We start from the raw sequence: 11,926 nt of genomic DNA, 5'->3' as shown, positions 1-11,926 counted from the left end.
TAGCCCTATGTGTTTATCTACACTCCAGTTTTTTTTTTTACTGACAGGGCCACATTAAAGGGGTACTGCAGTGGAAAATATTTTTTTTCTTCCTTTAAATTAACTGGTGCCAGGAAGTTAAACTGATTAGTAAATTGCTTCTTATTTAAAATCTTAATTCTTCCAGAACTTATCAGCTGCTGTATACTACAGAGGAAGTTCTTTTCTTTTTTAATTTATTTTCTGTCTGACCACAGTGCTCTCTGCTGACACCTCTGTCCATTTTAGGAACTGTCCAGACCAGGAGTAAATCCACATAGCAAACCTATCCTGCTCTCGACCGTTCCTGACATGGACAAAGGTGTCAGAAGAGAACACTGTGGTCAGCCAGAAAAGAAATTCAAAAAGAAAAGAACTTCCTGTGGAGCATACAGCAGCTGATAAGTACTGGGAGGATTAAGATTTTTATATAGGAGTAATTTACAAATCTGTTTGGAACCAATTGATTTGAGAAAAATTGTTTTCCACTGGAGTACCCCTTTAAGGTTTAAAAATGTGTGTATATATATATATATATATATATATATATATATATATATATTTAACCCCTTGGGGACTGAGCTCATTTTGACCCTATGGCCCAGAGCATTTTTTGCACTCTGGGATGCTTGTACTTTTCATTCGGATTCAAAGATTGTTTTTTCGTGACATATTCTACTTTATGTTAGTGGTAAATTTTGTTCGATACTTGCATCATTTCTTGGTGAAAAATTCTAAAATTTCATGAAAGATTTGAACATTTTGCATTTTTATAGCTTTGAAGCTCTCTGCTTGTAAGGGAAAAAAAACATACAAAATAAATTATATATTGATTCACATATACAATATGTCTACTTTATGTTTGCATCATAAAGTTGACATGTTTTTACTTTTTGAAGACATCAGAGGGCTTCAAAGTTCCGCAGCAACTTTCCAAGTAAATTTCAAAATCTGAATTTTTTAGGGGCCAGTTCAGTTTTGAAGTGAATTTGAGGGTCTTTATGTTAGAAATACCCCATACTGGACCATATTATGAAAACTGCACCCCTCAACGTATTCAAAATGACATTCAGAAAGTTAACCCTTTAGGTGTTTCACAGGAATAGCAGCAAATTTGTTCTTGTAGAACCATTTTAATTTTTATTTTTACAAGGGGTAAAAGGAGAAACTCCCCCCCCCCCAAATTTGTAACCCAATTTCTCTCGAAAAAGGAAATACATCATATGTGGATGTACAGTGTTCTGCAGGCGCAGTAGTGGGCTCAGAAGGGAAAGAGCAACAATGGGATTTTGGAGAGCGAATTTTGCAGAAATGGTTTTTGCGGGGCATGTCACATTTAGGAAGCCCCTATGGTGCTAAACAGCAAAAAAAAAACACCCCACACAGTATACTATTTGGGAAACTACACCCCTCAAGGAACGTAACAAGTGGTGCATTGAGCCTTAACACCTCCCCCCCCCCCCCCCCAGACGTTTGACGAATTTTCAATAAAATTGGACGTGAAAAATAAAAATTTAATTTTTTCACTAAAATGCTTATGTTACCAACAAATTTTTCATTTTCACAAGGGGTAATAGGTGAAAATGTCCCCCAAATTTGAAACCCCATTTCTCTCGAGTAAGGAAATATCTCATATGTGGATGTAAAGTGATCTGCGGCTGCACTAGAGGGCTCAGAAGGGAAGGAGCGACATTAGGCTTTTGGAAAGCGAATTTTGCTGAAATGGTTTTTGGGGGGCCATGTCACATTAAGGAAGCCCCAATGGTGCCAGAACAGCGAAAAACACCCCACATGGCACACTATTTGGGAAACCAAACCCCTCAAGGAATGTGACAAGGGGTACAGTGAGCATTTACACCCCACTGGCGTTTGACAGATCTTTGCAACAGTGGGCTGTGCAAATGAAAAATTAAATTTTTCATTTTCACGGACCATTGTTCCAAAAACTGTCAGTCACCTGTGTGGTGTTAAGGCTCACTATACCCATTATTACGTCCATGAGAGGTGTAGTTTCCAAAATGGGGTCACATGTGGGTATTTATTTTTTTGCATTTATGTCAGAACCGCTGTAACCAGCGGCCACCCATGTGCAAATCACCAGTTTAGGCCTCAAATGTACATAGTGCGCTCTCACTCCTGAGCCTTGTTGTGCGCCCGCAGAGCATTTTACGTCCACATATGGGGTATTTCCGTACTTGGGAGAAATTGTGTAACAAATTTTGGGGGACTTTTTTTTCCCTTTTACCTTTTATGAAATGAAAAATATGGGGCAACACCAGCATGTTAGTGTAAAAAAAAAAAAAAAGATATAATAATTTTTACACCAACATGCTGCTGTAAACCCCAACTTTACCTTTTCATAAGGGGTAAAAGGAGAAAAAGCCACCAGTAATTTGTAGCGTAATTTCTCCCAAGTAAGGCGATACCCCATGTGTGGCCCTAAACTGTTGCCTTGAAATACATTTTATTGGGATGGGGGGCAACAGTGTCAGGGTGTAGTGTATATGTAGTGTTTTACTCTTTATTTAGGGTTAGTGCAGGTTAGTGTTTTTAGGGTACATTCACACGGGCCGAGGTTTATAGTGTGTTGACTGCTGAAGCGGAAAATTTGCCGCATCTCATACTTGAAGTGGGAAACTTGCTGTAAACCTCCGCCCATGTCAATGTACCCTGTACATTCACATGTGCGTGGGGGGGGGGGGGCGCAAAACTACAACTCCCAGCATGCACTGACAGACTGTGCATGCTGGGAGTTGTAGTCATGCAACAGCTAGAGACACACTGGTTTGGATTGGGAAACACTGAGTTAGATAACAGACTACCGCAGTGTTTCCGCACCACTGTCTGTTTCCTAACTCAGTGTTTCCCAACCAGTGTGCCTCCAGTTGTTGCAATACTACAACTCCCAGCATGCCCAGACAGCCGAAGGACATGTTGGGAGTTTTAGTTATGCAACAACTGGGGGAGACAAGTTTGGAGACCACTGTGTAGTGGTCTCCAAACTGTAGCCCTCCAGATGTTGCAAAACTTCAACTCCAAGCATGCCCAGGCATGCTGGGAGTTGTAGTTCGGCAACATCTGAACATCTGTTGTCTCAGGACCCCCCCCCCCCCCCCCCAGGCATTTGCACGAGATGCCTGCTGAATGATTTCAGCAGGCATCCCGGTCTGATCCCCGTCCGGCTAGCGGCGGGGATCAAAATTCCCACGGGTGTACAGGTATGCTCTTGGTGGTCCTTAAGTACCAGGGCGCAAGGGCATATCCATACGCCCGTGGTCCCCAACAGGTTAAAAATAAATTAATGTTTAGGTGTAATTTTAAGTTAATTTAAAAATAAATTAACGAATAACGTTTAAAAAAAAAGTATATATAGTACAAAGCATATAAAACAAAATATCAGTGATCATTTACACAACAGACATGATCATAATAAAGAAAATTTACACCATGGGATGTTGTCTTTAATAAAACATGGGAACATGGTCATTGCTGGGAAGGAAACTGTTAGGTCTTAGTTGGCAGCTCTTGCATGGGTGTAAATTTAAAGTCGCTAACAGATGAGAAGTCAATAGGCTGGAAAATTCCGCTGTTTAGATGACTAGAGTCCATATGGATGTGTGAGAAGTCTGGCTCAGCTTGCAGTCGTACAAAGTCTGCAATAATTCTTTCTGAGTGAAATTTTGAGATTGGTAGGGTGCTGGCATGCAGCTTTGCCTGTTATAATAAACAAACAAAGTTAAGAGTACTTCAACTAGGAACAGACCCCCCTATCATCTAAACACATGCATACTTGGTAATGACAACTTTCATTTCACCATAAAATTTGTAAAAACTTACCGGTACACATTTTTTTTAAGGTGAATTTGAAACATTTGAAAAAAACAAACAAGCAGAGTGTGGGTATGTGGTTGTGGGGGGGGGGGGGGGGTGTTTATGGGGCATTTGTTTACAGTAAAACAAGCATCTTATCTTTATTTTGTGAGTCAATCTGGTTATAGCCATATCCAATTTATATAGCTTTTCTTTAATTATTAATAAAGAAAGAAAGAAATATGGGTGCACTCAGTGTGTAAATCAAGCCTGAGTGGCTGGGAAGAGAACGGGGACAGCATGACTACATACTGTTGCATTGGAGGGGTACAGTTCTCAAAGCACTCTCTAATGGGATTCTGTGGGGGGAGGGAAAGAAGAGAAGGGAGGGGAAAAGGGAAGAAAAGGGGAGAGAAGAAAGAGAAGATAGCTACAACACTGGATAAAATATATAAATATGCTTTATTAATATACTTGGTGCAAAGTGGTGGGTAGTTTAAACCGCAGGGCCCTTGCGGTTATCACTCCCAGCCTTAAATGCAGAGTTAATATACGTGCGGCACTATAGATAAATTAAGTTTTGGTAATAAAACATGCAAAGTACAGTTCCTAAAAAAAGACTATTTCATTTCTTATTGCTATAGATATTTAAACATATATAATCAAAATTATTAAAATACTGTACTCCAAATTGTTCCTATAAACACAAAATGGTGTATCTGTTGGAGCACTATGTGCCCTGGGATCATCCCTGTGGAGGAAAAACACTTAGCTACTAAAGAACAGAGAAGCCTCCAGAAACGCGTCTAGCCTGCATACCAAAACAATAATCGGCATAAGACTTCATCCCAGACCCCTGCACCGATCCAGCTTCAGTGCAGAAAGAGCGCTTTGTCTCCTACACTACACACCCTTTCCTTCACACACTGCCGAAGACTCGCATCACAGCAGACCGCCGGCGCTCGCTGTGAGAGACGGATTGCCCGCAGTGGCAGCCGCTACATCCAGCTGAAAGAGTTGCGGCAAAGACAGGACCACAGCAACTACAAGAATGGGTGAGCCAGGACACAGTCTTCACTAACATCTCTCCCTAGGATCGAATTACAGAGCATAGCTCTGCTGATATACAAAGGACTTTGATCTCACAAGTGGAGCTCTCACAACAGCCCTACAACAAATAGGAAAGACTTTCTTTTATAGGAATAGGATTGTATCACTGCAAACTCTTAAGGGTTTATCCTTAACAGGGACGATCCCAGGGCACATAGGGGGTTATTTATCATTTTGTTCTATTGCTTTTTTTTTTTAGTCTACATTTGCAATTTTCTGTTATTTTTGCGCTAATTGTGTTTTTTTTTCCCCCTTTTTTTTCAAAGTTCTAAAATCCGTCATTTTGACCTTTTGGTGTTGCTAGACCATTTTTTTAAAGTGACGGATGCAGTGGTCACGAATTTATTTTCTGTGTGTTTTAGATTTTTGCACAACTTTTGTAGCAACTGGCGCAAAAACAAAAACAAAAACGCAAATCTAGACCACCTCCTGACCAGGTCTAAAAAAAGATTACTACTCCTGTCTGTTTGCAAAAAAGAAAGAGAGAGAAAGAGAGAGAAAGAGAGAGAAAGAGAGAGAGAGAGAGAGAGAGAGAGAGAGAGAGAGAGAGAGAGAGAAAAAATAAGGTAGAGAATAAGAATGTTTAAAGACATAAAAAGTTAAAAATTAAAAAAAAGGAAAAGTAAAGCAGTTGTCCATGTGAAACAATCAGATATATTTTTTTAGGGTGCAAAAAGCAGATTTTTGGACTTACCGTAAAATCTCTTTTTCTGAGCTTCTGTTGGGGGACACAGGACCATGGGTATATGCTGCTTGCCACTAGGAAGCCGACACTGGGCTTAAAAAACAAAAAGAAGGTCGGCCCCTCCCGGCAGGATATACCCGCCTCCTGGCTCTGAGCAACTCTGTTTAGTCCCAAAGCAAAGGAGAACTGACCAAGACAAAACTGTCCGAACAAACCCCAGAAAAAGAAGGGAGCTGACCACAAACAAAACACCCCTGAACCACGTGGCGGAAACTGGCTGGTCACTAACAAACCAATGGGCGAGAGAAAGAGATTTTACGGTAAGTCCAAAAATCTACTTTTCTCGAGCGCTTCATTGGGGGACACAGGATCATGGGATGTCCCAAAGCAGTCCCTGGGAGGGAGAGCCTAACATCCCAGCCAGATCAGAACTCAGGCGGACGACGGAACTGCAGCCTGGAGAACCTTGTGGCAAAGGCCGGCGTCGGAGGACGCAAAAGTATGCACACGGTAAAACTTGGCAAAGGTGTGCAGAGACGACCAGAGCTCTCACGCGAAAAGGGGGCGCCTGACCCTTGCAATGGTACGCCTCCGAAATGGCAAAACGTATCCACAGGGAGATAGTGGCCTTGGAGGCCGGAAGTCCCTTGCGCCGTCCCTCTGGAAGCACAAACAGTTAACCACACCGCCGAAAGGAGGAAGTGACCGACAAATAGGTCCGGACTGCTCAAACCAAGTCCAGCTTGTGAAGCTGGTGCTCTCGAGGATTAGAAGGAGACGGGCAGAAGGCAGGCAACGCAATCTCCTCGTTTAAGTGAAAAGAAGACACAACCTTGGGCTGAAAGGAGGGCACAGGCCGAAGGACTACCTTGTCTTGGTGAAGCACCAGGTCAATTCTAACACCCTGCGAATGGACGTAACTGCGATAAGGAAGGCTACCTTCCAGGAAAGGAAGCAAAGGGAAATCTGCCCCAGAGGCTCAAACGGAGAACCCTGTAGGGCATCCTGAACAAAGTTGAGGTCCCAAGGGGCAGTAGGTGACCAGAACAGGGGAACCTCATGAGCCACGCCCTGCAAAAACGTCCGCACATGAAGATCGGACGCAAGCGGGCATTGGAAGAGGACAGACAACGCCAAAACTTGCCCTTTGATGGAACTGAGAGCAAGATGTGTCTCCATCGATTGGAGAAAGGACAAGAGGTTAGGCAAACAGAAGGAGGTGGGAGAAAGCGAACGAGCCTCACACCAGCGGAAATAGCCCGCCAGGTACCGTGATAAATCCTGGCGGACGAGGGCTTCCGAGCACGGAGCATGGTCTGAATCACACGGCAACGAAAACCTTGATCCCTCAAAACTGCGGTCTCAAAAGCCACGCCGTCAAATGCAGTGGAAGTAAATTGGGGTGGCAGAGGGGTCCTTGGGAGAGGAGGTTGGGGCGATCCGGAAGGCAACGTCCGCCACGAGACCAACCAAGTCGGCATACCACACGCGGCCAGTCGGGGGCTACCGGAATCGCTGTGACTATCTCCGCCTTGAGCTTCCTGATGACCTTGGGAAGAAGTGGAAGCAGAAGTAAAAGGTAGGGCAGAGCGAAGGGGGTCCAAGGGACCACAATGATGATCCAACCGAAACTGGAGAGAGTCTGCAGAGTGATGTTGAGGCTGACCAGGTTCTGTTCCAGGGAGGGCTCCTTGATGAGAAGGTCGTCCAGATAGGGAAGTACTGAGACCCCCCAAGAGTGGAGGAGAGCCAACACTGCCACCAGCATCTTTGTGAAGACATGCGGAGCAGTGGCCAGTCCAAAGGGTAGGGTGACAAACTGAAAATGCCCCGCAGGAACAGCGAACCGTAGAAACCTTTGGTGGCCCGGGAAGATCGGAATGTGTAAGTAGGCGTCCCGTATGTCCACAGAGGAGAGGAACTCCCCCGGGTCAATGGAGGCAACCACTGACCGCAGAGATTCCATCCGGAATCAGACGGTCCAGAAGCTTCAAATCGAGAATAGGACATCCTTCTTGGGGAGGAACCGGTACTATCACCCCCTGAGCCAGGAGGGTGCGAAGGGTCACCTGAAAAGCTGCAGCAAGAGGGGAGAACGAGGAGGGCTGAACCGGAAAAAACGATCCCGGGGAACGGAAGAAAATTCTATTCGTTAGCCATGGGATACAACCTCCTGAACCCAAGCATCTTGGATTTGCGCCAGCCAGACGTCCTGAAAGAGGGACAGGCGACCACCCACCCGAGGGAAAGGCTCGGATGAGGGCGCACCTTCAGGCGGAGGGAGGCTTGCGAGTCCCAGCCTTGGAAGAGGGGAGGGTGGAAGGGAGCGAAAGGAAGGGGCCTTCCGCCGCGAGTCCGAACGGTGCGGACAGTTATGGGGTAAGAACTCTCACCTTCTGTAGCATCAGAGATGATCTAATCAAGACGTTTACCAAACAGGTGGGACCCCAAGAAAGGCAGCTCAGGGCACGTCGGCGTTTCAAGCTTTAAGCCACATCGAAAGCCGAAGGGCCACCAGATTCCCAGATGCAAAGGCAGCGCAGCGAGCCGACTCCAAGGAGGCCGAGCAGAGGTGATCCCCGGCATTTGCGATCTGCTGAGCTAGCTCCGCTAAATCACCGGGGGAGGCGCTTGACAAAATCCCCTGGCGCAACTGAACGGCCCAGACCAAGAGAGTCTTGGAAACTCAGGTAGAGGCAAAGGCTGGGGAAAGGGCTGGGGTCGGACATAGCCACTAGTAAGTCAGTCAGACAGACAGACAGACAGACAGACAAGGAGCGAGCTCACCCAGGTCCTGTGTCCAGAGAGATGCAGGTCTAGAAGGAGCAGCTGAATCAGAAGCTGTACAGAGTTGTACAGAGCTGTAGCCTTGAGGTCCATGCTGGATAGGGTGGAGAGGCCAGGAGAGGAGAAGGAAGGCCCAGTACACAGAGCGCAGCCCCGGCCATAGAGGAGACCTCTGGCAGTACAGAGTGCCGCCGGTAGGAAAGTGCCCCAGGAGTGGAGAAGCGCCGGGATGAAGGCCACGGCAGAACAGGCCCAAGCTGTGGGCTAACGTTAATGCCTGCCCACGGTCCGGGTTCCCCAGAGGACCTAGGGAACCCAGCCTCCAGAGTGCTGATGCCTGGAAACTGAGTGAAGCCTGGAACAGCGTGCGCAGCCCCGGGAACAGGGAACCAAAGGCAAGTTAACCTTTAGCTTGCCGGAGATGGGGGTGGGGGGGGGGGTGCGGCAGATTAACCCTTACTTCCCCGGAATACAAACATTCCCCAACCCTATGAAAAGAGGGGTCCAGGGAAGGGAGAGAGGGGCCCAGGAAAGGGAGAGGGGGGCCCAGGAAAGGGAGAGGGGGGCCCAGGAAAGGGAGGGAATACTCACCTACAGAGCTCCAGCATACTCACCAATGAAGTCTTCGGCCAGCTAGGGCCACCTGCCTTAAGCCATGCTCAGCTGGCAGACAGGGGCAAACAGGGGGACCCGGACCCAGGGTACACAACCAAGCGCTGGCTGATGGCGAATAGGGGTTAACGGCCCATTCAGCAATGCACCGTGCCCCTAGCTCGCAGGTGGGGGGGATCAGGCAGCGCCATGCTCCTGTCGCCCCATGCTAGATAAAACAAAAAAGGGAGAGAAAATCTAACTAGAACCTGAAACTAGGAAAAAAACGTAAGAATTAAAACCAGGTCTGGAGAGGCTCCAGACCTGCCTCTGCCTCCTCTGACACTAAGCTAAAACAGAGTTGCTCTGAGCCAGGTATATCCTGCCGGGAGGGGCAGACCTTCTTTTGTTTTTTTAAGCCTAGTTTCAGCCTCCTAGTGGCAAGCAGCATATACCCATGGTCCTGTGTCCCCCAATGAAGCGCTTGAGAAAAAGAAATGATAAAGACGTAAGAAACAATAAGATTGTTAGCAATGGCCAAAATCTAACAATTTCATGTGCCCAAGTTTAAACAAATATTCGACAAAGCGGTGATAACAAAAAAAAAAAAAAAAAAGGTGAAAGGTTAAAAAAAACAGACATTAATTTGCCTTAAAATTAAATAACACATAACACATCTAGACAAAAAACAAAAATGATCTAGCCAAGACCATTATTGATAAATAACCCCCATAGTGCTCCAACAAATACACCATTTTGTGTTTATAGGAACAACTTGGAGTACATAGTACTCATTGGGGGATATATAAGACAGTGTGGTGTGTTAATACCCACCTTTACTGGATTACAAATCGGATCAACAGGGTTGGATCTGGGAGATCTGATGCCGGAGACATTTTAATCATTTTATCTTGAAAAAAATATATATATATATTTATTTATTAACTCTGCACTTAACGCTGGGAGTGATAACGGCAAGGGCCCTGCGGTTTAAACTACCCACCACTTTGCACCAAGTATATTAATAAAGCATATTTATATATTTTATTCAGCGCTGTAGCTATCTTACCTTTTCTCTCTCCCCTTTTCCCCCTCCCTCCCTTCTCTTCTCCTCCCCCCCACACAATATCCCATTAGAGAATGCTTTGAGGACTGTACCCCCCGTTGTAACACTATTACACTATCCGCTAGGCACTTCGGGTATTTAGTGCCAGTTACCCTTGTACAGTACAGTTAACCTTGGTACTCCTATAGCCTTAGAGAGCTGCACTTCATTCTTGTTAATTTTACAAGCTTTTGTTGCAGCTTTTTTGATTTTACAAAATGTTGCAGCTCTGCCCCCATGCCTACTTACCAGGCAAAGGAAGCTGTGATTAGTTTTTTTTATGATAGTCTTTATCAGAGGAAATGTATTGCTTACTGCATGGTAATAGATATGAGCAGAAATGAAGAAGGATGATTCAGTACTGTACATAAACATGCAGCTTTATTGGGTTTTGTATCAAAACACTTCACACAATAAAAATGATCAATCCACTGTAATACGCGTTTCAAGGGCATGCGTGCTCTCCTTCAGTCACCGGAGAGCGTGCATGCGCTTGAAATGCGTATGACAGTGGATTGATCGTTTTTACTGTGTGAAGTGTTTTGATACGGAAACCAATAAGGCTGCAAGTTTATGTACAGTGCTGAATCATCATTTCTGCTCGTGTTAGCACCTTGTGGATGCAGGTCCGTGCACTACAGCCAGGAAGGTGAGCTGAACAATTTATTTCTTTATAGCTGCATGGTAATAAATATGCATGGAAGCCTTAGTTGGGGCTGTAGTTGAGAGAAACCTGAGCACTATAAAGCTTGATTAACCCCTTAAGGATCTTGCCAATTTCCATACTTTTGTTTTTTTCCTACTCCCCTTCTAAAAATGATAACTCTTTTAATTTTGCACCTACAGACCCATATGAGGGCTTATTTTTTGCATCAACAATTGTATTCTTTTTTTAATGACATCAATCATTTCACCATAAAATTTATAGTGAAACAAAAGAAAAATATTTGTGGGGTGAAACTGAAAAAAAAAAAAAAAAACGCCAAACGCCATTTTGTAACTTTTGGGTGCTCCCGTTTCTATGCAGTGCACTATTCAGGAAAAAAAAGGCACCTTATCTTTATTCTCTAGGGAGGACATTTATCATTGTTTGCTTTGGTAAGCAAGTTCTGAAGGCATTTTTTTTGCTTTAGTTTTGTTTATGGGCTACATATTTATCATACTATCAAAGGGGATTGATAAATTTGGAGCACATAAGCAAAACAAAAAATGAGAGTTTTGTACTTCAGGTCAGACCTGGAGCAGAATTGCAACTTTTTGTAAGGGGTTTGCGACTCTTTTTTGTCTATGTGCGACATTCACACATCATTAATTTGTGACCACTGCAAAGTGAAACCTGAAATTTGCTTAGGTAAGGCTGAATGTAACTTTTTGCTTACCCACAAAAGTCACACAAAAAAGTGCTTAGGCGCCCATGCGACTTTTTGTGCACCCAGAGTAAGCAAAAAAAAAAAAAAGGCTCAGAATACCTTGATAAATGTACCCCTAGGTCTATATGGTTACAAGGATACTCAATGAATGTAGGTTTTAATTTTATTTTACTATTAAAAAAAAAATCAAAAATGACATGCACCAACATTAGCATGCTTATTTTTATTTTTCCACATATGGGGCTATGAGGGCTCATTTTTTGTGCTGTTATTTGTTGTTTTTATTGGTAACATTTATGTTTTGATGGGACTTTTTGTTTGCTTTTTATAAAAAATTTTATGGTCTATGAAGTGACCAAAAATGCACAATTTTGGACTTAAGTATTTTTTTTACATGTACGACTGTGTGGTTTAACTAACCTTATATTTTAATAAAAGGGGGGTTATTCA

At 44.3% G+C, this 11,926-nt stretch overlaps 1 protein-coding gene across 2 annotated transcripts in view; it reads right to left on the bottom strand.

Annotated features, from left to right (window-relative positions):
- Positions 1–3,463: 3,463 nt before the first annotated feature.
- Positions 3,464–11,926, bottom strand: part of CCDC171 (coiled-coil domain containing 171) — a 120,726-nt gene continuing 112,263 nt past the window's right edge. The window contains exons 25-26 of one of the 2 annotated variants that reach the window (XR_008843905.1): positions 9,836–9,911; positions 3,617–3,732 (exon numbers count right to left, since the gene is read on the bottom strand). Coding sequence is in view for 1 of the 2 variants with exons in the window: in XM_056519593.1 (XP_056375568.1) it covers positions 3,523–3,732 (210 nt within the window). In the remaining variant the exon portion in view is untranslated. Of the gene's footprint in view, positions 3,733–9,835; positions 9,912–11,926 lie in introns of both variants that reach the window. The other variant, XM_056519593.1, reaches the window with a different exon arrangement.

The sequence above is a fragment of the Hyla sarda genome, chromosome 1 (genome assembly GCF_029499605.1).
Source record: "Hyla sarda isolate aHylSar1 chromosome 1, aHylSar1.hap1, whole genome shotgun sequence".
NCBI classification, from domain to species: Eukaryota; Metazoa; Chordata; class Amphibia; order Anura; family Hylidae; genus Hyla; species Hyla sarda.
This window is presented reverse-complemented; position numbering and strand designations above follow the sequence as displayed.